General features: G+C 38.5%; 1 protein-coding gene and 1 pseudogene across 1 annotated transcript in view; one reads left to right on the top strand and one right to left on the bottom strand.

Annotated features, from left to right (window-relative positions):
* Window positions 1-27,381, top strand: part of LOC121439655 (putative Polycomb group protein ASXL2) — a 78,558-nt gene that overhangs the window by 34,911 nt on the left and 16,266 nt on the right. Inside the window, exons 6-9 of the mRNA XM_041640218.1 lie at window positions 11,818-11,933; window positions 16,986-17,112; window positions 18,305-18,448; window positions 26,476-26,639. Coding sequence (XP_041496152.1) covers window positions 11,818-11,933; window positions 16,986-17,112; window positions 18,305-18,448; window positions 26,476-26,639 — 551 coding nt within the window. The remainder of the gene's footprint in view (window positions 1-11,817; window positions 11,934-16,985; window positions 17,113-18,304; window positions 18,449-26,475; window positions 26,640-27,381) is intronic.
* LOC121439597 lies at window positions 20,536-22,390 on the bottom strand (annotated as a pseudogene).

Here is a 27,381-nt window from a genome sequence, read left to right as displayed (position 1 = left end):
TTTTTAATCTGTCGGACACAGTGCAATAGCCACCCCTCATGGACCACTTGGACTGTGTGATTGAGGAATTTTCAGAAATATACTTTCCTACCTGGGTATGGTGGTGCAGACTTTTATTTCCTGTATAGGGAGGCAGAGGCAGGTGCATCTCTGTGAGTTTGAGGCCAATCTGGTCTACAAAGTGAATTCCAGGACATCTAGGACTATTACAGAGAAAAGCCCTGTACTGAAAACCAAAATTAAAAAATAAAAATCTATATTGATATAAAAATATCTCTAAATAGATATCTCTCTATATACTTATCTTTTTAGGGGCTGGGAGATTGTTCTGTGACTAATATATGTTGTATAAGCATAGAGATCTGAGTTTGGATTCCTAGCACCTACAAATTTATGACACCAGTAAAGGGACCATCTAGTCTAGCCAGCACAAGCTTCAGGTTCAGTGAGGGACCCGGTCTCAGAGAGAGAGAGAGAGAGAGAGAGAGAGAGAGAGAGAGAGAGAGAGAGAGGAGAATATCACTGGATGTTAAGCAAAACCAAAAACCATGAAGTAGAAAGAGGAGTATGTTGGGAGCTGTAATAAGGAAATATAATAAACACGAGGACCATAGTATAAATCCTCAGAATGTAGAAGTTGGTCAGGCATAAAATGTCCTTTTGGAGAACACTTTTAGGTTCCAATTGAATGTAAAGTATGGTGTTTCCATTTGCTTCCCACTCTTGACGTATGTACATACAGAGTTGCTCACATCAGGGTTTGTTTTGTGCTTTCTTGATTATATACTTTTTGTTCTTGGCTTTTTGGGACAGGTTGGGACAGATACATTATTTACAAAGACATTGATGCACATATATTTCATATAGTATATTTTCACTGTCCTAAGTTGTGTGATGTTTTCTTCTTTTGGCTTCTTGGGGGCCTACCATCCAGCTCCCAAATAAATCAAACACCGAAACTTATTGTTAATTAGAAATGCCTGGCCTTAGCTTGGCTTATTTCTTGCCCGCTTTTCTTAAATTATCCTGACTACTTTTTGCCTATGTCCCCCCCCCCCCTCTCTCTCTCTCACACACACACACACACACACACACACACACTCTTTTGGGTGGCTGGGCCATATCATCTTCCTCTCTTTGTTTTCTTTTTGCTCCTCTTTTTACTGTCTCCTAACAGCCCTGTCTACCTTGCTGTTGGCCATTCAGCTCTTTAATTAGAGCTTCACAGAGTTAAGCAAATGCAGCATAAACAAAAGTAAAACACCTTAAAATACTATTCCCCAATACCACTAAGTAGGCTCATACTCCATCTGCAGTGTCTTCTGGCTAACTTCTTATCTTTTCTGTCTTCATAATTTTGCCTTTCCAAGACTGTCATAAAGTTGGAATCTTTTCAAATGGGCATTGTTTTTATTTACTTATTTTTAATTTTTTTGATTTTTGAGAAAGGGTTTTCTCTGTGCAACAGCCTTGGCTGTCCTGGAATTAGCTCTGTAGGACTGACTGACCCAAAGTCACAGATCCACTTGTGTCTGCCTCTTGAGTGCTGAGATTAAAGGTGTGCACCACCACTGCCTGGCATCAATGGGCATTGTTTTTAAAAATTGCATAAAAATTCTTTTTGTGGCCGGGCATGGTGGCTCACAACATTAAACCTTGCCCTTGGGAGACAAAGGCAGGTGGTTCTCTGAGTTCAAGGCCAGCTTTGTCTACAGAACAAATTCCAGGACAGCTAGATTGGTTAAACAGAGAAACCTTGTCTCAAAGAAAACAATAAATTTTTTTTTTTGAACGTGTGCATTCACGCCTGCACTGGTGTCACAACATTTCTATACAAATCAGAGGACACCTTACAGGATGTCCATGTCTACCCATGTGAGTGTTAGGGATCAAATCAAGCGGTCAAGCTTGGTGGATGGATGTTTTCCAACCAAAACACCTCACTGACTCCAGGTTGTCATCTTCCATTTAGTAATGTGTGTAGAGATTTCTCTGTGTATTTTTATGGCATATGGTACATTTCCTTGTAAAACGAAATAGAGTATGTGCATATAATTTTCATATAACCATCACCAATTAAAAGATGCATTTGTTACTTCATGTTTTAGCAATTATGAGTGAAAATAAGAACTTTGTGTCTTTCTGTGGGTATATGTTTGTGTAAATTTACAGGAGTGTGACTGCTTGATTATGGTGAGAGTATGTTAAATTTAGTAACAAGTTGCTACTCTGCTGCAGTGAATGGCAGCTGCTGTTGCTTTATATCCTTATCATCAGTTTGTGTTATTTATCAGTCATCTAAGTGTTGGCCATTCTGATAGGTGCATATCAGTATGTCACTGTTGTTGTAATTTGTATTTTCCTGATTGCATGCTTTCTACATTTCTCTTTCTGCATGCTTATTTTCCATTTGAATATGTTATTTGGTGAGAAGTGTGCCCTGATTCTTGGCCCATTTTTGTTAAGTTTTTTTTTATTTATAGTTGGCCACCTGGAGGTTTTTTTTTTTGTTTGTTTGTTGTTGTTCATTTTGAATTGCAGTCTCTCTCTTTTTTTAAAAAAAACAAAAAAAATCATTTTTTTATTTTATGGGTATGTAAGTTTTGTCTGAGTGTGTGTCTCTGTGTCATGTGTATACTTGGTGCCCACTTATGCCAGAAGAGGGCATTGGATGCCCCCGAGACTGGAATTATGGATGATTATGAGCCACCATTGCAGGAGCTATGAATTGAATCTGGGTCCTCTACAAGAGCAGCCAATGCTCTTTACTGCTCAGCTCTCTAGCCCTGAATTATATTTTATTTGATAAGATTTTATATATATTTTCTCAAAAACTGTAGTTCCCCCCTCTTGGCAGTTTTGCCCTCTCCAAATGTGTGTGTGTGGTGGGGGGTGGTTTGTGAATATGAGTACATGTTCATATATGCTACAAAGTGGAGGTCAGAGGACAGCTTTTGAGGGAGAATGTCTTTTATTTCTGCCACTACCCTGAAACTTCTGGTCAGTTCCTCTGCCATGACCTCTATTTTTTTAGTAACACTGGGATTACAGATAAGTGCTTCCAGATCTGGGTTTTTTATAAATTTCAGAGATTGGAACTCACATTGTCTTTTTTTTTTTTTTTCAAGCTCTTGTACCAATTGAGCCAATTCTCCAGACCTGACTCTGGCAGTTTCTTTTTACAAAGCAGAAGTTTTTAATTTGAATGTAGGCCAGTTTATTAATCCTTTGTTTTGTGAACTTGAGCCTTTGTTATTGTATTGAAAAGTGATGACCAAATCCAGCTTCACCTATATTTTCTTCTATAACGTCTAGAAGTTTTATATTTTAATTCTGCGATTGGTTTTAATTTTTAAATGTTTAGAGTGAGTATGTGCATATTGTATGTGTGGAGACATACTGGCTGTGTGGAGTCTATGCCTTTAGTTCTACTTTTGTGTGGGTTTTGAGGATTGAACTCAAATTGTCATGCTTATGTAGCAATTGCCTTTACTTGCTGAGCCGTCTCACCAGCCTCACTTTGAGGTAATTGTTATGCCAGATCTGCTTCTTGTAATGTGGATATCCAGTTAGCAGGGTATGGTGTTGCACACCTTTAGTCCCAGCATTTGGGAGATAGTGCAGACAGTTATGAAGTCAAGGCCAGTCAGAGCTACATAATGAGAACTTACCTCAGAAGGAAAATAAAAGTACAAGTTGGGCAGCATTCTAAATTTTACTGTGGTTTAATCTCGGCTGTGACCATTATAGATGATGCTTACAGTGACTTTCTTACTCCTCTTCTCTGTTCTGCCTTCTAACCTTGGAGCGCTTACTGCTCTCAGCTCTTTCCTTACTAGGAAAAGAATGTTCATGATTACTAGCAAACACCAGATATAGCCCGCCTGTCTTTGTTCTCATACCGTTTGTTATCTTTCATAGCTAACCTAAGACACCTAAGGAATAATGACTCCATTGCCACCCTTTATCATCTATTCCTATTAATTTGTAGCTTTGTTCGATTCTGTTCGAAGAGGAAAGATCCCCCCCCATTTAATAAGCGGTATGTGGCAGTAGAAATTCTGAACTAACTTCTGAGTACCTTATGAGGATATTGATTTTCCTTGGGTAGACATTCAGTTTTCTTCCATTTGATTATCTTATAAATTTGAGTGATAGGTCAACTGCCTTAGACTTTAAAATTATGTGTCCTGTAATCATAGACTTGTTCATTTTAACTGTCTTGAGAGATCAGAAAAAAATGTTCTCTTTTTTTTTCTGCCCTTCTCACCCCCAATATAATAATTGTGCTACTCTTGGTGAACATGGAAATAATTCATCAACTCATTTATATTCTCTAGTATAGCTACTTCATAGACAGTTCAAGGAAATAATCAGATAATCTTAGCTTTAAGTTACAAGTTCATTGGAGAGGCACCCAAACTTAAGTTGTCAGACACAAATGAAATGAGATGAAAACAAGACAAAATTGGGCCTTGTGTTGTAAATTCTTGATGAATAATAACAGAATAATTCCTGATAGTGATAAATAGCAACTGTGGCCCAGAGTCTTATTCTGCAGTTTCTTCCCTCCTCCCCCCAACAAGACAGGGTTTCACTGAGTAGCCCTGGCTGTCTTGGAATTTGCTCTGTAGACCAGACTGACCTCAAACTCCCAGAGATCCATCCGTCCCTTCCTCCTGAGTTCTGGGACTAAAGGTTGGGGCACCACCACCCAGCTATTCTGCAGATTTTTTTTTAAGCACCTAATTTGAGAAGGATAAAGCTACAAGTGAAAGGTACTTTGTCTTTCCTCCATTTCTCTCCAGTTTGAACTTTTCTGTGTAAGTTTGAAAACTGTAGAACAAAACTAAGACACCAGGGACAGGAAACAACTAGCAAGGCTCATATCCCTAGGTAGCATCATAAATGAGGAGAACATAATTAAAGGTGGCCAGTCTGAACTGTGAACAAAATTTATTGTCTTAAATGTATTGGAACATTCTTATTTGGGATTGGATTGCTCACAGTTCTCATAGCCCAGGCCAGGCTAGAACTGACTATTTAGTCAGAACTTACTGTGAACTTACAGCTTTCTTGCCTATGCCTCCCACATGCTGGGGTAACAAGCATTTTACCACATCTGGCTTTATTTTTTTGCTTTTTGATTTTTTGAGACAGGGTCTCACAGTGTATACCTCCCACATGCTGGGGTAACAAGCATTTTACCACATCTGGCTTTATTTTTTTGCTTTTTGATTTTTTGAGACAGGGTCTCACAGTGTAGCTCTGGCTCCCCTGGAACTTGCTAAATAGAGATCCACATACATGGCTCGTTCTTACCTTTTAAGAATCACACATGCAGGGGCTGTGGCGATGGCTCAGCAGGTAAGAACACTTCCTTGTTGTGCTTGCAGAGGATCTGGGGTCCTTTTCCAGCATTCACAAGGCAGCTCAAAACCACCTGTAAGTTTAGTTAGGGGTACCCTTTTCTTGCCTCAGGCACCACACAGTGTACATGTGTGCATGGAGGCAAAACACCCATTCATGTAAAATAAAGGTGTGGGGTTTTTTGTCATTTTTTAAAATAAATTTTACAAACAGCTACACATGATTCAGTGGCCCTTTGAGTTACTCCTGCTTAATTGCTGGTGCTTTTGTCTATTAATGGCCATGTCAAAAATTTGAGGTAAATTCAATGTGATATAGAACTATCTTAAATAATAATCATAAACTTATCCTAAAATACCTAACTCCTTAGGTAAATTGCATAATATAAACCTTACCCTACTACGCTCTATGTAAAAACAGATGTCAACACTAGGTAGTAACAAATTCAGCATTGTTTTCAATCTGTGTTTCATTCATTTCTCTTCTAGAAATGAGTACATTGTCAGCTATTTCTCCTTGAATTATACTATGATATTTTCTCTGAAGTTATTGCCTAGTTGTAGATAATCTGTGAAACACAGAAATGGTTTGGAAAGTGAGGTTGGAGTAGTGCATGTAACTCAAATTTCCTTGAATAGCTCTGAGATTTTCAAGAAATGGATAAGTGATGAACTACCAGTAATACATGACAGTGGTTTTCCTTATTATCTAAATTTATTATTTTTGGATCATTCATAGTATAATATTCTTAAAAATGTTAGGTATTTATTTTGTATCTATAAACTTTTCTCTTGTAGAAATAAATGTGGTAGCCTGTAGCCTATTATGAATAGCTACATCATTCAGCAAGGCAGTTCTAAGCATACACATAACTCTGTCTCGAGGAAAAATAAGAATAATAAAGGAACTGGAGAATTGGCTAAGCAGGAACATTTGTGGCTAAACTTCATGACCTGAATTTGAACCTTGGAACCTATATGGTAGAAAGAGAACACTCACTCCTTAAGACTGTCAATGCAGGGCAGAGCAAGGCAGCTCTAAACTGAGTGAGCTGGCACACATCCAAGCTCCTAGTATTTGGCAGGCAGAAGCAGAAGGATTGCAGCAAGTTCAAGGTCAGCCTGGTCTACAGTGTGAGTCCTAGGCCAGCCAGCATCATTGCAGTGAGGCACATTCTGAAAAGATTTTTTTAAATTTTTTTTATTTTGCTTTTTCAAGACAGGGTTTCTCTGGAGCCTGTCCTGGAACTAGCTCTGTAGACCAGGCTGACCATGAACTCTCAGAGATCCACCTGCCTCTGCCTCCCAAGTGCTGGGATTAAAGGTGTGCCCCACCACTACCTGGTTCTGAAAAGTTTTTAACAAACAAAAATATTGAAAAGACAGTTCTACTTATCAATAAAGCAAACTAATTGTGGCTGTCCATTTTTCTTATTTAGGGCTTTAGCTCTCAGTTTGACATCACTATTTCAAATGCATTATAAGACAGGAAGAACATTGAGATAGTATCAAAACCCACTTCCTTTTTATGTGCAAAAATATAGAGGTCTGACAGCAAAACTGATGCTTTTAGTCGAAAATTGATAGAACTCTTGATATAAGTATACCTTTCAGCCAAGTAGAAACAGATTAGAACTTAGAAACTCAGTCCAATATTGAATCTATTTTATTGATTTATATGTAAAGTAGAGGAAATTACTAGTTTGTAGCTTTGGTTCTTAGCTTTCAGACAGGAAACATGTTCAGAGAAGAGCTTAATGGAATGTCAACTCAAGGTAAGGTGAAATAATGTCAGAAAATCTATTAGTAAGATCAACTATATCTCTTACTGTTTTGTGGTCATAGCTGAGGGAAATCTGTCTTTTCCTCAAAATGTATTGTAAATACTGTAATAGTAAATAACTTAATGGATAGTTGGTTTTTGATTGTGTCTTCTTCTTCCCTTGGAGATAGGGTCTCTTTGCATAGCTCTGGTTGTGCTGGAACTTAGATAGACCAGGCTGTCCTTGAACTGACTGATTGATCCTACTGCCACTGCCTTTCAAGGGCTGGGATTTAAATTTAAGATGCTGCATGTTATAAGGCAAAGTTGTGAGATTTGGTTTTGCTCTTGCTATTTTTAAGGGAAAAAAATGAGTTAGTGAAAAACTCCCTTTCATTGTAAGGGACCCCTGTTTTCTTTTAGTCAGGAATTTGGTAACTGGAGCTAGAAAATACTGTAAATCCACCAGCTCTCTATCATCTTTTTATGTGCTAAGTTACTGAATGGGGAAGATTGGGTTCTTGTTTCAAATGCATCCTGGAAACAAAACTTTGACCAAAGTTTTAGGTTGAAAGATTTCTGGGAGATTATCTTGTTGTTAGTGGCTGAGGTGAAGGTTTGGGCACAGCCTGTTTTAAAGACAACTGCACTATTAGTACTGAAGCTTTAAGGATAACCAGAAGCAAAGGAAAGCTTCTGTCTCCCAAGTGATAGAATTGAAGGCGTGTGCTATCACGTCAGACTTGGTTTTTATTTATACATTTCAAATATATTTTTCAAATATCTCTAAGTTTATACTAATGCTTTAAAAACTTATACCGGTGGTGGTGGAGCCAGGACAGGCTCCAAAGCTACAGAGAATCCCTATCTCGAAAGACAAACAAAAGTTAGTTTGTTGTGTGGCATATGGTGGCACACACTTCAATATCAATGCTTAGGAGGCAGAGGAAGGTGGATCTCTCTGACAGCTAGAGCTATAAATTGAAACCCTGTTTTGAAAAATAAAAAATATTTTGTTAAGACTGATTTGCACAATTTTGATAATCTAATCACAAAACTAACCCTTTCACCAATAAAGCAACGTTCATGGGCTCTGAGAATTAGGACACGAGCACATTTTTTTTTTTTTTTGGTCACCATTGTCAACCTAATCCAGGTGCTTATTCATTATTTTGAAAATAAGATTTAATTCTTGACCTTGGTCCATACTTGGTTTGTATCTTTTCTCAAGCTAGATCAGTTTTATTTTGATATGTAAATATAGGTAATGACAAAATACACAGCAGCCAGTATGTATCTTTGTATTATATACACAGAAAAAATGTAATGATACAAACCTAGTTATTTAGATTTAGTTATCTTTTGAAAGAGAATTTTAGGAGTTTTGACTAGAAAATAGAACTTATACTTGGTTAGAAGATAGAAGAGTTGATCAAAATCTTGTTAAACATGTAAAGACTTGTTTGCTCTGTTATAGAAGAGAATATTAAGAGAGGTTTCTCAACAAATCATGTTTACTCTTTGAAGTTCTGAGACGTTAGCATTTGAAAAGAAGAGTGTTCTAAGTTTCATAGATGTTGAGACTAGAACTTAGCATAATTTCAGTCCCTACTAATGGGGTCTATAATTTTCACCATTTATTTGAGGTGGCTTAGAGACAGGTTTGTGCTTTATTTTTTGTTAGAAAAGGCATTTGCCTTACGGAAGAGCCTTCCAGGTAACATGATAGCTTTATCTTTTTAAGACAATGAAGTATAATTCTTAGATTCTTTAGTAGGGCTGTTCTGGATGTTTGCTGTTTATAACCAGTGAGAAAATATATATTATGAAATTCTTGCAAGGCTTTAGAAAGAACAGTTGACTATTAATAGTTTAACCTTATATTTTCATATGTTCTCTATAATATCAGTGACCAAATAAAAAAGACATAACAACACATGCTCACAGTTATATAGAGAAAATGGAACCGTCTTGCATTCTTACTGGAATTGTAATCATTTTGTAAAACAGATTGGCAGTTCCTAAAAACAATTAAGCACAGAATTGCCATAGAACCCTGTAGTTCTTTCCTGGATTGAATCCAAAAAATTGGAGAGCGCAGATAAGGTGACTTACAAACTTGAATTCAGGTTTCCTAATTCCAAGGGTTTTTGTTTGATAATCTTTGTCATACTATGCATTTTTTTTTTTTTTTTGGTTTTTCGAGACAGGGTTTCTCTGTGGTTTTGGAGCCTGTCCTGGAACTAGCTCTTGTAGACCAGGCTGGTCTCGAACTCACAGAGATCCGCCTGCCTCTGCCTCCCGAGTGCTGGGATTAAAGGCGTGCGCCACCACCGCCCGGCCTTTTTTATTTATTTTATTTTATTTTTTTATTTTTTTATTTTTTTTGGTGATACTATGCATTTTGATCATTTTCTTTCCAACCCCCCAACTCTTCCCAGATCATCTTACCCTCCCTACTCACCCAGCTTCATATTCGCCCCCATCCCCAGAAAACCATAGAAGACAAAAAAGCAAAAGTCAGAGCAAACATGCAAACCCAATAAGAAAAAAACCCACAAAAAACAAATAAATAAGCAAAACATGGAGTTATTCAAAAGGAGGGAGAGCAGGAAAGAATGTTTAAGAAGCTGAACCAAGCAGGTTGGTACACACCTATAATCTCAGGAAAATTTCTACGAGTTAAACTACAAAGTGAAATCTAGGCTATAGTGTAAGTCTATTTCTCAAAAAATAAAGAAAGGCAGGGGCAATCCCACTTGCCATTATATACACAAACAGAATGTTATTTACAATATCGTTATTGAGTAAAAGTGAGAAATTCACTATTTCGTGAATATAAACAAAATGTGATATATGCATGTAATAGTTAATTATTCAATCATGAAATGAAGTATTCTTGTCAGAATATAATAAATGAACCTTCAAAAGATCTTGGTATTTGAAAACAAATTCACACACAAAAGTGTATTATTCCATCATATCAAACAGAATTTAGATAGATCTATAGAGACAAATAGGAGGTAAGTAGTCGGCTAGGATTAGGTGCAAAGTGGAAGTGTAGAACAGTGGACAGCTAACAAATGTTCTCTTTGGGGCAGGATGATGAAAATTGATGGTGGTAATGGTTTTATAGTTTTGCAAATATGAATTGTACACTTTCAACAGTCTAATGAACATAATTTCTTTTACCTCTTATTTTATAATTTGTCAACATCTAATAACACATTGAGGATATATTTTCTTTCTGTTGTTCAATTGTTTACTTCTGAGCCATCTCTTACTGTTTAGCTTAATTTTTTTTGTAGTAGTAGATTATAAGTGCTTGGGTTTTTTTTCTGTTTTATTTTAGCATCAAACTGATTGTATATCAATTTCCTTCCATATACATAAACATGACATTTATGAAGATGAGGATACAAAACCAAAGTTAAATTGTATTAATATTAGGACATTTGAGAGTAATGTGGTATGTTATACTCTGGGCATTGTATGTTTTAGTATGTATATTTCTTATTTTTGTATCAGATAGATACATACTTCATGGTTTTAACCATATAATACTATTTTGCTATAAATGCTTTCATGTCAAGTATTTTAAAAGAAGACATTAGGCAATGTGTATTCTTCAAGAGTCATCTCAAGGTTGTTCCTGGCTCAAATAGCATTTCCTTGCTCTCACATGAGTTTGTCTGAACCAATAATTTTTATCTTTCTCCTTAACTAACAAAATGTATTCATTGGACTTGTAGAAGACATGAGTTTGGTACCCAGCATCCACACTGGGCAGCTCACAGTGCTACCATCACTAGAGGATCTGATACTCTCTTTTGACTTCCATGGGCACTGCCTTCAGATGTACGCGTGTGCACGCGCACACACACACACATGCACACTTTTTTTTTTTTTTAATAAATGGGGCTGGAGAGATTGTTCACTCTAGAGTACTGGCTGCTCTTCCACAGGGCCCAGGTTTGATATCTAGCACCCCCATGGCACCTCACAACTCTCTTTAACCTCATTCCAGGGGATTCCATACCCTCTTCTGTACTCTGGATACCAGGCATTGCATGCATATAAACATTAAAATGTACTCATTTTGTATATGTAGTGTATACAAAACAGATAATGACGACATAGAAAGTAAGTGGTTGTTTCCAGTAGAGAAATCTTGAAAATCCCTTTGTACAGATAAACCTAAAACTTGTGACATGAGGTAAGAACCAACAGGGTTAAACAATGGAAGAATTTTGAAGTGGAAATGGCAGTATTGTCTTCAATATAAACTTTGTCACAACTTTCCACTATGTTGTGTTTTCATTATTTACCTTCAAGTTTACTTTAGGACTGTAGGTACTACAGAGATCCTTAGACCTTTTTCTAGTTCTAAATTGATAACATGATTTATACATGACTTCCTGCTTCTTTAATCACTTCTAATATATTACAATGAGAAGTAATATATACTAATACTCACCCCTTCCCCATCCTATCATCCTACACTAGAACTTTCTGAGGAAATAAAGTGAAAAGGGAGACTGTTTGCAGGACAACTCCAAAGAGAAGAACCTTCCCTAAAGTGTTTGGTCACAGTTCTTAACAGGTAGCAGCATATGATCTGGGGAAGGAGTGGTGCTTGATATAAATTCTTGATAACACAATTTTTCCTTGTCAATTTTCCTCTAGTATCATCTAGACTGTCACAGCCATCCTCTCCCCAGTCGGGCTGCCCATCACCCACCATTCCAGCAAGTAAAGTCATTTCTCCATCACAGAAGCACAGCAAGAAGGCATTAAAGCAGGTAATTGTTAAGTCTGTCTTTATCAGAAAAATAATCTTTCCAGTTAAGAATAGTTATGAAAGCCAGGCGGTGGTGGTCTGTGCTTTATAATCTCAACATTCAAGAGGCAGAGGTTAGCCCAGTCTACAGAATGACAGCTTCACAGAGAGATCCTGTCTTGGTAAAATGAGCCACATGGTGGTTCACTGATGGAGGAAGGTCATTGGTTAATTAATAAAGAAACTGCTTGGCCCTGATAGGTTAGAACATAGGTGGGTGGAGTAAACAGAACAGAATGCGGGGAGGAAGAGGAAGTGAGATAAGACGCCTCAGACAGTCTGTGTGTTGTTATTTTGGGGCATAAGCTAGCCAGGCGGCCAGGAGCTGTGTAGAAGGAACACAGCCCACAGCTCCTTCTACAGTTCATACCTTTAGTTCTGTTGTATAATGAACAATGATGTATCAAAATCCTGTTTCAATAAAACACTGCATCAACTCTTCTGTTAATTTCTCAAAACTTATTAAAAGCATTTAGATTCATTTCTTTACATGGTAAATGTCAACAATCTGCTAATTTGCTGCTAGTAATTTTTATGCTCTATGTTTATCACCCATTGTGTGTAGGGTTTTGGTAAATCCTTTTAAAGATGTTTTTGAAGACTCAAGATTTTTTTCCTACTTAAAGTGCATGACCTGAATCATGAATAGGTGTTTAAATTTTCAGGGCTTTTCTTATGTCTAGTCTGGTAATTGTTATAGGGGACTGGGGATGAAACTCGTAGCATTACACAGTAAGTAAATGCTTCTCACACTGAGTCACAGTCCCCATCCTCAGGTTGGTTGGATCTTATAATGATTCAGTAGATTGTTTACTATTAATCTAATATATAGAATCATTGTTAGCTTTCTTAATATTATACTAATTGGAAGTATAGAATAGAACTTATATGTTTATTCTTTACATAGGATATATATTTCAAAATCAGGCATGATGTAACACACCTTTAGTCCCAGCACTACTTTTGAGGCAGAAGCAGGCAGATGTCTATGAGTTTGAGGCCAGCCTGGAACAAAGTGAGTTCCAGGACAGTCAGGGCTACTACACAGCAAAACTCTTGCCTTGATAAAACCAAGAAACAAATATTTTGTAGCACACATCTGTAATTCTATCACATTGCCTATCACATTGGAGGCCGAGGTAGGGAGAGAAGCATTTGAAATCAATGTGGGCTATAAAGTAGCAACAGGTGTCTGTCTGTCTGTCTATATCTATCTATCTATCTATCTATCTATCTATCTATCTATCTATCTATCTATCTATCGTTTTCTAGTGCATTTTGAAATGAGGAAATTTCACCCGTCATTAACATAAACTGTGTAGTTGTATATTTTATTCTCGATTTGGGGAGAAAGTTGTAGACATTATCTTTCCTCCCTAGGTTGGAAAAATAATATTGAAGAATTATATTCCTTACATTATACTGTGCTTTGTTGTCTAATAAAATAATAGACTATTGGTTTTCCTGTTTTTGAATCAATTTTGGAGATTTTTGTTAGAAAATGGACCATTTCTGGGCTAGTGAGGTTGCTCAGTGGGTAAAGGCACTTATTCCTAAACTTGAAAATCTGTGTTCACATTCCTGGAACCCACATGGTGGAAAAGAAAACTACCTCCCTGGAGTGGTTCCTGACTTCCATTTCTATGCCCTCCCACCCCCAACTCTATAATTAATTAATTAATGTCTGTTTGTTATAAAAAGAAGTAAAATTTTCTTTTTACTTGATTATTGCATATACTCTGTAAAGTTATCCTTTGTTTTTTGTTTATCCTTGTTCATTTATTTCTTCCCAATATTAATTGCTAGTTAAGTTTTTTTTTTTTTTTGAATTTTCAAAGAGCTGACTTTGGATTGCTTTTGTTTTTAGATAACACCTTGCTGTATTGGTTGGATTGGCTCAATATGTTTTCCAGGCTGTTGTGTCCCTCCATCCACCTTTGTTCTCTCTCTCTTTTTTTCTTGAAATGCTTTGTCTGGCAGCATAGTCATATAATCCAAGTACTCAGGAAGCTCAGGCAGGAAGATCCTAATTTCAAGGCACCCTGGGTTATAGAGCAAGGTACTGCCTAGCAGCTCCCTCCAAGAAGCAGCGAGTGATCAATAAATACAAACTTACAAGTAACTAGGAAAACTTTGAATAACACCATTTTTCTTCTCATGATTTGGTATGAGTAAGAAATTTTATTATAATCAGAAAATGACAAGTATGGTGAAAATTGTTGCTTCTATATTGATATACTGTAGTAAAAAAACATTTAATCATTAAGTATGAATGACTGAATGAAGGACTGTGAATGGTAGGCAAGTACTCTGCCTCTGAGCTATATATCCAGCCACTATAACCTTATTGAAGAAAATTTTGCACTATCTATTAAATTTTAAATGTACATGCTCTGAGAACATTCAATTAAACATTTTAACTCATGTTATAGAAAGATACACATAAAAATATTTGTATAAAAGTTTGTAATAGTTAAAACCAGGCCTAACTTATATGTTATATGTAGATACTGCACATATTTGTTCACATCTGTCTAAGATGAATTAGTTAGGGGTTGTATAAACATTTTTGTCTATAAGATGGACAGTTGTAGAGCATTAGAAGCTTATGCTGTAAAAGGTTGTTCTATGCAGTTAAGAGATGAAGAAATCACCGAAAGGATGCTGTTCTAACAGAAGACACAATTTCAGTTCCCAGTTCCCACAATGGGCTGACGATTGCTTATCCTTTTTTTAGCTCAGGGATTCATAGTCCCTGCTGATCCTAACAGGTGGTGTAGTCAGGGCACAAACACATATCTTACCTAGAACTAATATAAAAATAAAGGGTTTGGAGATAATGGCTCGTTGATTAAGAGTGTTTTCTCCTCTAATAGAAGACCTTGGTTTGGTTTTCAGAACCTGTATCAGATTACTTACAGTTTAGCTTCAATTCCAGTGGTCTGATTCATTTTCACCTCTGCAGAGACATGCACAAACATGTCACATACTTAGATACATGCATAAAATTAAGTAATTGAATCTTAAAATGTTTTAGGGTCTGGAGAGATGGCTCAAGGGTTAAGAGCTCTGGCAGATCTTCCAAAGGACCTGGTTTGTTTGCTCACTTGTTATCATCCCGTAACTGTCTATAATTTCAGTCCCAGGAATCCAGTGACCTCTGCTGGCCCCGTTGGGCACTGCATGCACACAGTATACAGACACGGAGGCAAAACACACATACACATAAAAATAAATCTTTTAAAAGAAGGACCCCTGATAGAGGCTGCACAGTTGGCACAGTAGGTCATGTACAAGTAACCATGTAAAAGTTATACATGGCATTTTTTGTCTGTAATCACCTGACTAGGGATGCAGAATTGGTAATTCTGTGAATTGTAGGCCATTTAGTCTAGATGGATCAGTGCAGTGATCTCTGGGCATAGTGAGAGAACCTGCCTTGAAAATTGAAGGACTCTGTTAGAAAAGACATTGATGTTGACTTTTGTTCTCCACGAATACACATATATAAATACGAAAGACCATTGCTGAATGGTTAACCCATTGGCCCCAGATTTTCTTTGAACCATCCTATCAGAGTATCTGGAAGCCTGGTCAGTAAACAGGTTGTTTTTTATGAATGATTAGAACTCACAATTTGAAATTTTTTGAGACTAAATGTTATTGTATCGTGCTGACTGCTCTGAAACTCACAGAGGTTCTCCTGCCTGTGCCTCCCAAGAACTATTATTTAGGGTGTGTGTCATAATTCCTGGCTCAGAGTCCATAAACATTTTAAATTACGTGAAATTTAAAGTATTTAAAAGTTCTTTTATTACAAGTTGTTTGCAGGACCAGAACCAATGGCCACACACACAGTTGTGATCTGCCATAGTGACGTTGGGAATTGAACGTGCATTCTCTGCAAGAGCAAGAAGTGTCCTTACCTTCTGAGCCATCCCCCCAGCCCTTTTTATGCGTGCGTGCGTGCGTGCGTGCGTGTGTGTGTGGTGATCATGTGTATGTATATATGTCTCCATATCTGTGGTTGCACTGATGTGGATGCACATTCATGTCTCCATACTTTATATGTACGTAAGCACGGACGTGGGTGCATGTTTACGTCTCTACACTATACCCGTGAGTATGGCTGTATACTTGTCTCCATGTCTATGGGCACATGAATATGGGTGCATGTTCATGTCTCCACAGTTTAAATCCAGTTTGTAAAATTTGGAAGAGGGAATTTTTGTTAGTAATTCTTTTCATTTTATGTGAGTGTCTGTGCCTTAGCACGTGGAAGTCGGAGAACAATTTTTGGGAGCCACTTTTCTTCGACTCTGGGTCCTAGGGATCCAACTCTGATATCTGGGTTTGGAGATTGGTTCTTTTACCCATTGAGCCATCTCACAGGCCTTCTTTCTTTCTTTTAATGGTCATTCTAAATAATATCATGCTACCTCTGTTAAAAGAAGAAAAATGACCTACAATGTCCAGAAGCAACTAACTGATGTTATCAGAACCTAATTACAGTGTCCTTTTCACTCTTCATTTCATTGCTGTAAATAACTAAGACATTATCATTTAGGCAAGTCTCTTTGCTCTTACTCAGGGAAATTTAAATACTTATTAAAATGTTAGGTCTGTGAGTCATAAATAATACAAATAGTTGCCTTTTTCATAGAATTAGTGCAAATTAAGCTTACTGGTACATGACTTAGAATTCTCTTTCGAGAAATTATGAAATTATGTAATTCTCTAATAAGATTGTAATTTCCTTGCCTTACTGCTGATTTTTAAGTTCTGAAAAAAAATTAATGATTTTTTTCTTACAGCTACATATAATGGAATAATCTTGGCCTCCCCCCAAAGTACCCAAATTCTGTAGGTCACTTAGTCCTTGTGTCAGTTTTGTTAAATTTAGGGTTTTTTTCGTATTGAATAGATGTCAGAGTAAGTTCTCGCCATAACTGATGTCACTCACTTTTAATGTAAACCAGTTTGCTTATTTCTTACTGCCAGTTCTTCTTTATAGGCCCTGAAGCAGCAACAACAGAAGAAGCAGCAGCAGCAGCAATGCAGGTCAAGCATGTCCATCTCCAATCAACACCTCTCTCTCAAGACTGTCAAAGCAGCCAGTGACTCTCTACCTGCCAAACCTGGTAGGCAGTTTGACTAATCTCCCCTCCCCAGTGGAATTTTTTTTCTCCCAGATTATCTGAAATTTTGATATTGTAAGTTATTTTACTGTACTGTCTACTTTTAAATTGTTCTTTTCCTAGCATTATCTTTCTGCTGCCACAAAACTGATATAGATCCTAGGATAAGGTGGTGTGCAAACCTTCAATCTCAGCAATGGGAGGCAGAGGCAAGGACAGCCAATGCTATACAGAGAAACTTGGTCCTTAGGCAAATGTATGCAACAAGTAGGTTTTTTTGACTTAGCCTTCCATGCAGCCTCAAAGTGAACTTGTTACATTTTAAATGCTCTCGTTTAAAATATGAAGATGGGAGGCCGGGCTGGTGGCGCACGCCTTTAATCCCAGCACTCGGGAGGCAGAGGCAGGCGGATCTCTGTGAGTTCGAGACCAGCCTGGTCTACAAGAGCTAGTTCCAGGACAGGCTCCAAAACCACAGAGAAACCCTGTTTCGAAAAAAACAAAAAAAACAAAAAAAAAAAAAAAAACATCTCAATGAAGATGGGGCTGGAGAAATGGCTCAGTCAGTAAGAATGTATACTGATCTGATTTCATCTTCTGGTGTCTGAGGACACTGAGCATTCTGGTGGGGCAATAACATACACGCAAACAAAACACTCATACACAAAATCAAAAAAATTTTAAACATAAAAGTTAAAAATTAACTATGTAGGCTTTCTAAAAATATCTACTCTTTAATTTCTGTTGGCTATGTTTACATAAACTTGGTATTTGTTGTTGCTTTTGATTTTAGCTTTGTTTTGCTTTATATAATTCACCTGAATACCATAAGCTGATTCTAGCGACTGCTAGTGGTCTTAGTCTTGGAGATATTTTCATTTTTGTTAGAAAAGCATTTGTGAATAGAGATTAATAATGTGAGAGAAGATGTAATGGATTTTATTTATAAAGCTTTCAAGAGACCTACATTTCTTCATTTATTTCCATGGAATAATGGTCTGAATGTTTTTATTTTATCTTATTAATTATTAGGTTTATTGTTATCTGGGGAGCAACTGCATGTGGAAGTCTGGGGCTGACTTGAAGGAGTCACTTTTCTTCTACATGTGATAAGTCAGGCTGTCTTGCTATCCCCTTGGTGGACTTTTGTTTATGAATCCCAGTGTTACCCATCTTCAATATTTTTTTCTCCTAGCCCTATGGGAAGGAAAGCAATCTGATGGACAGTCAAGCAGTCCCCAGAACTCAAACTCCAGCTTTTCTCCCTCAGTGAAAGTGGACAGTTCTCTTCTAGGCTTGGGGAAGAAGTCTTTCCAGAGGTCTGACAGACTTCACACAAGTAAGTTAGTTTACAAAGACTACGTTTTCAGTGCAGCGATGTGTTCACAGTATGCTTAAAATTCATCAGCTACTTGCTTGAGTTTATTGTAAATTTTTAATTTTATTTTAAAAAGTCAGGCATAATTTCTTTTTTTTTTTTCTCTGTGTTATTTTCTTGTTGTTGTTGTTGTTTTGAGACCGGGTTTTTGTTCTTGTAGACCAGGCTGGCCTCAACCTCACAGAGATCTGCCTGTGAGCAAGTTAATAGAAATAAATGCTCAGAATAGTGCCTTGCACCTAGTAACCCTTCATAAGTTTGCAGCTGCTGTTACTGTGGTAATCGTTACTCTTGGCATTATTTGAAATACACGGAGAAGTTCTCTTCTAGGCTTAACACTGTTGAAGTCCTGCTTGTTCAGTGAATTCTGAATATATTGATTCAAGGTTATTATTCTAAAATAATGAACCCTGTGGTCAAAGTGATTGAAGTGATGGCTTAGGAGTTGAGAGCCTATACTGCTTTTTCAGAGTTCGGCTCCCAACTCATCTCACTACTTTCAAAGTACTCCAGCTCTCAGGGACCTAATTCCCTCCTCTGGCTTCTCCTGTACTGATGCACACACAAACACGTGCATACACATAATTTAAATTAAAAATAATGCTTGTTTTTGGTTTTTGTTTGTTTTGTTTTTTGTTTTTTTTTTTTTTTTTTGGCTTTTCGAGACAGGGTTTCACCGTAGCTTTTTGGTTCCGGTCCTGGAACTAGCTCTTGTAGACCAGGCTGGCCTCGAACTCACAGAGATCCGCCTGCCTCTGCCTCCCAAGTGCTGGTATTAAAGGTGTGCGCTACCACCGCCCAGCTTGTTTTGGTTTTTTTGAGACAAAGTTTCTCTGTGTATCCTTGGCTGTCCTGGAATTTACTCTGAATACCAGGTTGGCCTCAAACTCAGAGATCACCTGCCTGCCTCCTGAGTTCTGGGATTAAAGATGTGTGCCACCACCATGCAGCAGTGCATCCTTTTAAATGTTTGGTTTGGGTGAGCTTGGTTAATGATTGCACAAGATATGCTAAAATGTGCTCTGTGTGAGGGCGTGTCCCATTGTGGCCGTCGGCCCCACACAAACTCATGATTTGTGTGTAAGAGAAGTGTCTCAGCCTAGCTTTGAGCTTGTGACCTTCCTCCCTCAGCATTCTAGATGTTGGGGTTATAGACATGAACCACTCTGCGCTGGCCTTTAAGTATTTAAAGCTATTTTGTGTTAAATGTTTTCTTGTTTAAGTTGATCTATTGGTCACTTACAGTTCAGCCTGAATTATATACTAGGCCTGCCGTGTATGTATATAGCAAGATCCTAGCCACAAAAGTAAAGTAAGATCTTCCTGATGAATTCCTCATTATTATTTACTTTATCAATCACTGATAAGTGTTTTGTTTGGTTAGATTTCGCCTGGTATGCCTATTTATTTGTGTGCCCTTGTTCTTGTATATTTCTCTGTAAACAGTATTTAATTGGCTGGTATTTTTAATTCTTTGTGATAGTCTCTGATCTTACTATTTTTTGCTTTTGCTAATCTAATATACTAGAACTTGTATTTTATTTTGCGCAGAACAAATGGAGCAGCACTGCTCCTGATCAGGTCCAAGTGCAGAACAGTTGTCTCAGGATATTTGTACACTGCCCAAAATTGTATCCTTAGACACAGATCGCCTGGCGCTTGCACTGGATTTTTGAAAATGTAAGATTTCTGAATGATAAATTAACTCCCCCAATTTTTTCTTTCTTTAATTTTGCAGACAGGTTTTCATGTAAAAGGCCAGGTATTTAGCCACCTTGGCATTGATTAGTTTTGGATGTCTAAGCTCTGTTACACATGGCTTCCTGTGGCTTCACTCTACAAAACATACTTAAAACATGAAGATACATCTACAAGAAATCTACATTTCAAGGGTTTTACAAATCAATCTTGTATTTGTCCCCTGAGTTGACTATCACAGATTCCTGTCTCCTTGTTATTTCATTTGCCCAGCTTAAAGGTCCACTTAATGCAGCTCAATGTTATGACTAGGCAAGAGATTTACAGTTCCTGTAGGATATCATGTGCAATTATTCACATCTTCTAACCATGAAGGAATTCTGATTTTTAGCTTTTCGAGTTCCTTTATTTGTTGTCCCAAAAACAGTATCCTCCGCTCTTGCAAAGTTGCTTGAATTTCACATGCTCGAACTAATTTTTTAATTCAGTATATATTTCTGAACACTTCCCATATTATGGGCTTCTTCACGCAATCTTGATGCCTGTTTTTCTGCATGGTCCGCAGGCCACCCTTGAACATGTTTTATGAGATTATCATTGAAGTGTGCTGCTAGTGTAGGTGTTAATGGACACACAGGCTGAGCAGATGTATTCTGTGATATAACTGTTGCATTTGATACATTACTACTGGAAGTATGATTTGGACCAAGTGATGGGCTTATCTGGCTGCTTAAGCGCTGAAGACTTCAAGGAGAGACAGGCTCACGGCCCTGCTGCTTGTCAGCAGTTTTAGGCTGTTGTGTGGCTTCCTGTGACACCAGTCCTTGCTTAACTACTAGAGTACTAACCTTTGGCTGTGATGAAACAGGTGGAGTACTAATCAAAGGTTTGATAGGGACTGTGTTAGCCTGAGGTGTGCTTATTCTTGGAGACACATAGGATCTTGGGGATGAGGCATTGGACGTTAGAGACCTTGGAGACTGATTAGATGGCTGGGTTTGTGTAGAGAGCTGGGCAGCTTGAGAAATCAGAGAGGTGATGTTGAAGGCAGATGGTCCAGCAGTAAGAAACTTGTGGATGACAGACTGCAGGAAAGCTGCTGTAAGAACTTCATTTATTTTGGATATATCCACATTAGAATTACTAAACTGTAGGTAGCATGGCTTGTAAAGCAAGAAGCAACTGTCTAAGATTTGGGTCCTGAAGTAAAGGAGGTATTGGTGATTGTGGAACAGGAGAAACAGGTACTTTCGAAGCAAATGTTGGAGGTGAAGATGTGGAAGGAGTTGTGCAAGAATGTGATACTGATTTGTCTCCTGGAGCAGATTCTTTTCTCTCTGTTTTCTGTGCAGGGACAGAAGCTGCGGATGTAGGCAGTTTTGGTAGAGTAGATGCTCCATTAGCATCAAATGATTTCTTTGGCTGGTGATCCAGGCTGAAGTGCAAATGGACTAGAAGGAACAGTGCTTGGGGTAGTGGTTGGATGAACCACTGGTGTAGAGCTACTGTGAGTCTCTGCTCTTGGCAGTCTGTAGTCTTTGTCATTGTGTCTGCTTGTTTGAGACAAAATATTCTGTGGGAGCAAACTGCTGGCATCGCTGGAATGCTTGTCTTCCATCCCACTGGTGGCTGTTGCTTGCATCACCTCTTCTGTAATCCCTATCTTTTGGGAAACAATTAACTGCCAACTTATTTGCTTCTTTTTGTCTCTGTTTTCTTTCAAGCCACACTTTTGTTTTTTCCCACTGTGATACTTCTGTGCGGCAATTGTAGTAATATTTTTTCCAGAAGAGCTAACATGCTCAGACTGGTCATCTGCAGAATCATAAGGTGCATCTGAAGTTTTGCTTGGATTATTGCTTGAATTAGAAAAATGTGAATTTGAACTATGAAGAGCACTGTGGTTGTGTGAATTTTCTTGTGGCGAGTAACTGGTCCCACCTTCCCTTTCTCTAACTCTTTGAGTATGCACATTTTTGGCCTTGCTGTGACCTGTGATGTCACTGTATTTGTTTTCAGGACTGTCAGATAGATCTCCGCAACATTTTATTCGGTGGTGAAGGATCTTTCTTTTCATGTCTGTGATCACCACTACTGGAGTGACTCTTTGCCGAACACTTAAAGAACATGGAAAGGCTGAGAGTCTCCCTTCCAGTTGTGACAGCCATCACTGAGTCTCTGCTGTTTCCTCGAATACGTTACCATCATTGCCCGGCTGTGTGTGTGTGTGTGTCTGTGTGTGTCTGTGTCTCTGTCTGTCTGTTTGTCTGTCTGTCTTCAGGACTCAGCCCACCTCCCACCTCTTGTTACAGGACCTTTCCCAGGGCAGCCTGGGGCAGCTGCACCAACTGCAGCCCCAACTGGAGGGAGGGGCTAACTGGAGGGAGGGGGCAAGAGGCCGTGTTCTGGTTCCCTGCAGAGAGTGAGCACTTCCAGCACCTTCTGCCCTCTCCCCCACCACACACTTTTTTTTTTTTAAAGAGCTGAGTAATACTCCATTGTATAAATGTCTCACATTTTCTTTATCCATTCTGTTGAGGGACATCTAGGTGTTTTCCGATTTATTGCTACTTTGAATAGAGTTATCATGAGCATGGTTGTGCAAGTATCTCTGTGGTAGGATAGAGCATCCTTTGGGTACATGTCCAAAGAATGATACAGTTAGATCTGAGTTAGGTTGATTTCCAACTTTCTGAGGAGCCACCACACTGATTTCCACAGTGGCTATATAAGTGCTCTTCCACCAGCAATGGATGAGTGTTTCCCTAATTCCACATCCTCACCAGTGAGAGTTGTCACTTGTTGTATTATTGATCTTAACCATTCTGACAGGTGTAAGGTGGAATCCCAAAGTAGTTTTGGTTTTCATTTCCTTGGTGGCTAAGGATATCGTTTAAATGTTTCTCAGCCTCTGTCTTTATTGAGAATTTTCTGTTTAGATTTTGTCTTAGGGTTTTTTTTGCTGTGAAGAGACACCACGACCACAGCAAAAGGAAATATTTAATCGGCAGCTTGCTTATAATTTCAAAGGTTCAGTTTAGTATCATTACAACAGGGAGCATGGCAGCAGGCAGGTAGGTTTGGTGCTGGTAGCTCAGAGTCTTGCAGGCTACAGGAAGTCATCTGAACAGTCACTGAGGGAAACTTAAACAAGAGACCTCAAAGCCCACCCCTACGGCGACATACTTCATCCACAAGGCCTCACCTCCTAACAGTGCCATTCCCTTTGGGGGCCATTTGGGTTATTTTTTGGTTTGGTCTAGTTTGGATTTTCAAGACAGTTTCTTTGTGTATCCTTGGCTGCTCTTGAACTCTCTCCGTAAGCCAGGCTGGCCTGGAACTCACAGAGACCCACCTGCCTTTGATTTTTAATAACTGAGATTAAAGGTATTTGCCACCACTGCCCAGATAGGTTGCCTTTTTTTTTTTTTAAATCAAGTGTCTTGATTATATTTTGGGTATTAACCCTTTATCGGATGTATAGATAGTAAAAATCCTTTTCTCTTTGTTAGGCCACAGCTTTGTCCAAATGCCATGTCAATTGTTGGGGTTACAAATGAACACCTCCGTGCCTGATTTCTGTTACTCATCTTTGATATTGCTGGGGTTTTTTGAGAGACATTTATTAAAACTTATTTAAATTTTGCCCTTTCTCATTATCTTTTTTTAATTATTTTTATTTATTTTATTTTATATTTTTTGGTTTTTTCGAGACAGGGTTTCTCTGTAGCTTTGGTGCCTGTCCTGGAACTAGCTCTTGTAGACCAGGCTGGCCTCGAACTCCAAGAGATCCACCTGCCTCTGCCTCCCGAGTGCTGGGATTAAAGGCGTGCGCCACCACTGCCCGGCTAATTATTTTTATTGTATGTGCACTGGTATAGGTCTTTGTGAGGGTATTAGATCTTGGAGTTATAGACAGTTGGAAGCTGTCGTGTGGGTGCTGGTAATTGAACCCATGTCCCCTGGGAAGGACATCCTGTGCTCCTAACTACTAAGCCCTCTCCCTAGCTCCCTTTCCCCCAGTCTCTTAAGTCTCTCTCTGTGTGGGATATGGCCAGGCCTTGAGTTCGCCATGCAGTGGCGGAAAACCTTAATGATCTTCATGCTTTTATTGTCCAAGTGCTGGGGTCACAGGTGTTAGCTGCTATACTAGTCCTGCTTCTTTTTAAAGTCTGTTTGTTCTTTTTTTTTGGGGGGGGGGTGTTCGAGACAGGGTTTCTCTGTGGCTTTGGAGCCTGTCCTGGAACTAGCTCTGTAGACCAGGCTGGTCTCGAACTCATAGAGATCCGCCTGCCTCTGCCTCCCGAGTGCTGGGATTAAAGGCGTGCGCCACCATCGCCCAGCAGTCTGTTTGTTCTTGATTGTTGTTTCCATTTGCTATTTCTTGATTTATTTACAAATAGCTACTCTGTATTATGTTTTCCAAATGAGATATGTCTAAGTATAAATCTGTTGTTTCTGAATTCTAATGACATTCATAGTGGCATTCTTTATAATTTATTGGATAATTTTTGTGATTGTGTTGGATTTTAATTTCTAGGACTCCTGAGGGCCTGATTTGAGGAAAATTCTTTCCTGAGAGTGACTTTCCTTGTACTTCAGCCAGGAGCTAGTGGGTACTTACACCAAGGATTGAAGAAATATCTCTATACAAGTGTATAAGTTTGTCAGGGGCCAGGTAAATGACTCAGCGGCTAAGAACACTTGCTGCCAAGACCGACAACCTAAATTTGACTCCTAGCATCCAAATGGTAGAAGGAGAGAATCAACTTGTGAAAGTTGTCCCTGACCTCCATATACGCTCTGTGGCTTAATACCCTCCAACACACAAATGTACACACAATGTTTTAAATTTGTTAGGTATTACAAATTCTCTTTAAGATTATGGCGTAAATTTCAGTTCCACCAGAAATATTTAAATTTTTTTCTGTATTTCTACATACCTCCTATTCCTGTATTACTATGTTTGCCTTTTTTAAAAATAGAAACCAGTTTTTATTTACATTAAGTTGCATTTTTATTTTTTAATCCCAAATTTTATTGCAAGATTTAATTTACGAAATGAGAACTAATGATGGAAAGATGGAAGATAGCAAGATAAAAATGAGATTCAGTGAAAATAGTAAAATGTATAAAAATGTACAAAACCAAAACACTGCATTTAATTAGTACTACTAATCTTTGTGTACTCAAATCTCTCTGTGTGTATATATTTCAAGTTGTTGCTTTTTTTTTTTTTAAACAAAAATGCAGCCCATGCTTACTTGGTACTCAAGGTTGCCTTGAACTTCAGGTATTTCTGCCTCTGCCTTTTAAATGTTGGGATTACAAGCATGTACCCTCACATCTGGCTTGGATTTTCTATTTAAAAGTTTTTCAGTGTCCTCTGTGTGTGTGTGTGTTAGTTAAGATTGTGTACATATGTGTGAATATGTATGTATCATAGTGCCTCTATGGAGGTCAGAGGAAAGTTTGAAGTGATGGTCCTTACCGTCTGCATTGTGTAAGACAGGGCTCACGCCTCTTATTTATTCATTTGAGACTTATATAAATACATATATTTTGATTCTTTCTATCCTGTTGACCCTCCAACTTTCCCTTGGTCACCCTTTAACACTTTTCCCTCCCAATTTTATGGCTTTCTTTTTTTTCTTTTTTTTCCCTCTCAAACACACCAAGTCTAATTAGTGGTGAGGCAGGGTTTCTACTGCTTGCCACTGCAAACACAGGTTGGCTGGCCCGTGAGCTTCCTGTTTTTACTGCCTATCTTTCTATAGGAGCCATGGGATGATAGACACCTTACCACACGCAGCTTTTAAATAGGTTCTGGATACTGCAATTGAGATTCTTATGTTTACATGTCAAGTCTTTTTACCCACTACCCATAGTGCCATCTCCTCAGCCAGATTTTCTGTTTCAATAAAAGGAAATATTCTTCGTATTTGTCATCTCTCATAAAGAAAGTGTGATGGTGGGCTTGGTGATGATGGCACACGCCTTTAATCCCAGCACTCTGGAGGCAGAGGCAGGCTGATCTCTGAGTTCAAGACCAGCCTGGTCTACAAAAGCGAGTTCCAGGATAGGCTCCAAATCTACAGAGAAACCCTGTCTGGGCGGGTTGGGGTGGGGGGTGACACACACTACATTTCTGAGATCTTTAATTCTCATTTCTTCAAAGTGTACTGTTAAATTTTGATTTTCTTTCTTTTTTACTTTAGATAAGCTATAGTTAGAACCAAAACTGTGAAAGGAGAGCCATGTGATGAATTACTGTTTTCTACTTTTCGTAGGACAAATGAAAAGGACTAAATGTGCTGACATTGATGTTGAGACCCCCGACTCCATTCTGGTTAATACTAATCTTCGCGCACTAATTAACAAGCACACCTTTTCACTTCTTCCTGGAGATTGCCAGCAGCGCCTGCTTTTACTGCTTCCAGAGGTGGATCGACAGGTGCGTTATGTCAAAGCACAGGGGGTTTTCTGATTAAATGAGGCTTCTGGCATTCATCAACTTTAGGACTCCATAAGATTTCAAGATAGAACCTCATGTATTCTAGGCAGGACTTAAACTTACTGTGTAGCTGAGGCTGTCTTACACTCTTTACTCGTTTACTTCCCGAGTGTAGGGTTATAAATGTGTGTTACCATGTCTATTACATGTGTTGCTAGAGATAAAATGCAGGGCTTTGTGCATGCTAGGCAAGCATGTCTAGTTCTCAAGTTGGTTTTTTTTTTATTTTTATTTTATTTTATTTTATTTCTTTCTTTTTTTTTTTTTTTTGGTTTTTCGAGACAGGGTTTCTCTGTGGTTTTGGTTCCTGTCCTGGAACTAGCTCTTGTAGACCAGGCTGGCCTCGAACTCACAGAGATCCGCCTGCCTCTGCCTCCCGAGTGCTGGGATTAAAGGCGTGCGCCACCACCGCCCGGCTTTTTATTTTATTTTCAAGACAGGGTTTCTCTGTAGCTTTTGATACCTGTCCTGGAACTAGCTCTTGTAGACCAGGCTGGCCTTGAACTCACAGATATCCACCCGCCTCTGCCTCCCACAGTGCTGGGATTAAAGTGCACCCCCACTGCCAGGCTAGTTCTCAGGATTTTTTAAGGTATCTTTTTATGTGCTGTGAACAAACATACCAGATAAGGTACCACCAATTAAAAAAAACAAAAACAAATTCAGTATGAAAGGCAGGCCT

The sequence above is a fragment of the Microtus oregoni genome, unplaced genomic scaffold, assembly GCF_018167655.1.
Source record: "Microtus oregoni isolate MIOR12 unplaced genomic scaffold, Mior012 000062F_ref0000492, whole genome shotgun sequence".
In the NCBI taxonomy this organism is placed as follows: domain Eukaryota; kingdom Metazoa; phylum Chordata; class Mammalia; order Rodentia; family Cricetidae; genus Microtus; species Microtus oregoni.
The sequence above is the reverse complement of the archived record's forward strand: the minus strand, read 5'-3'. Positions and strand labels throughout refer to the sequence as shown.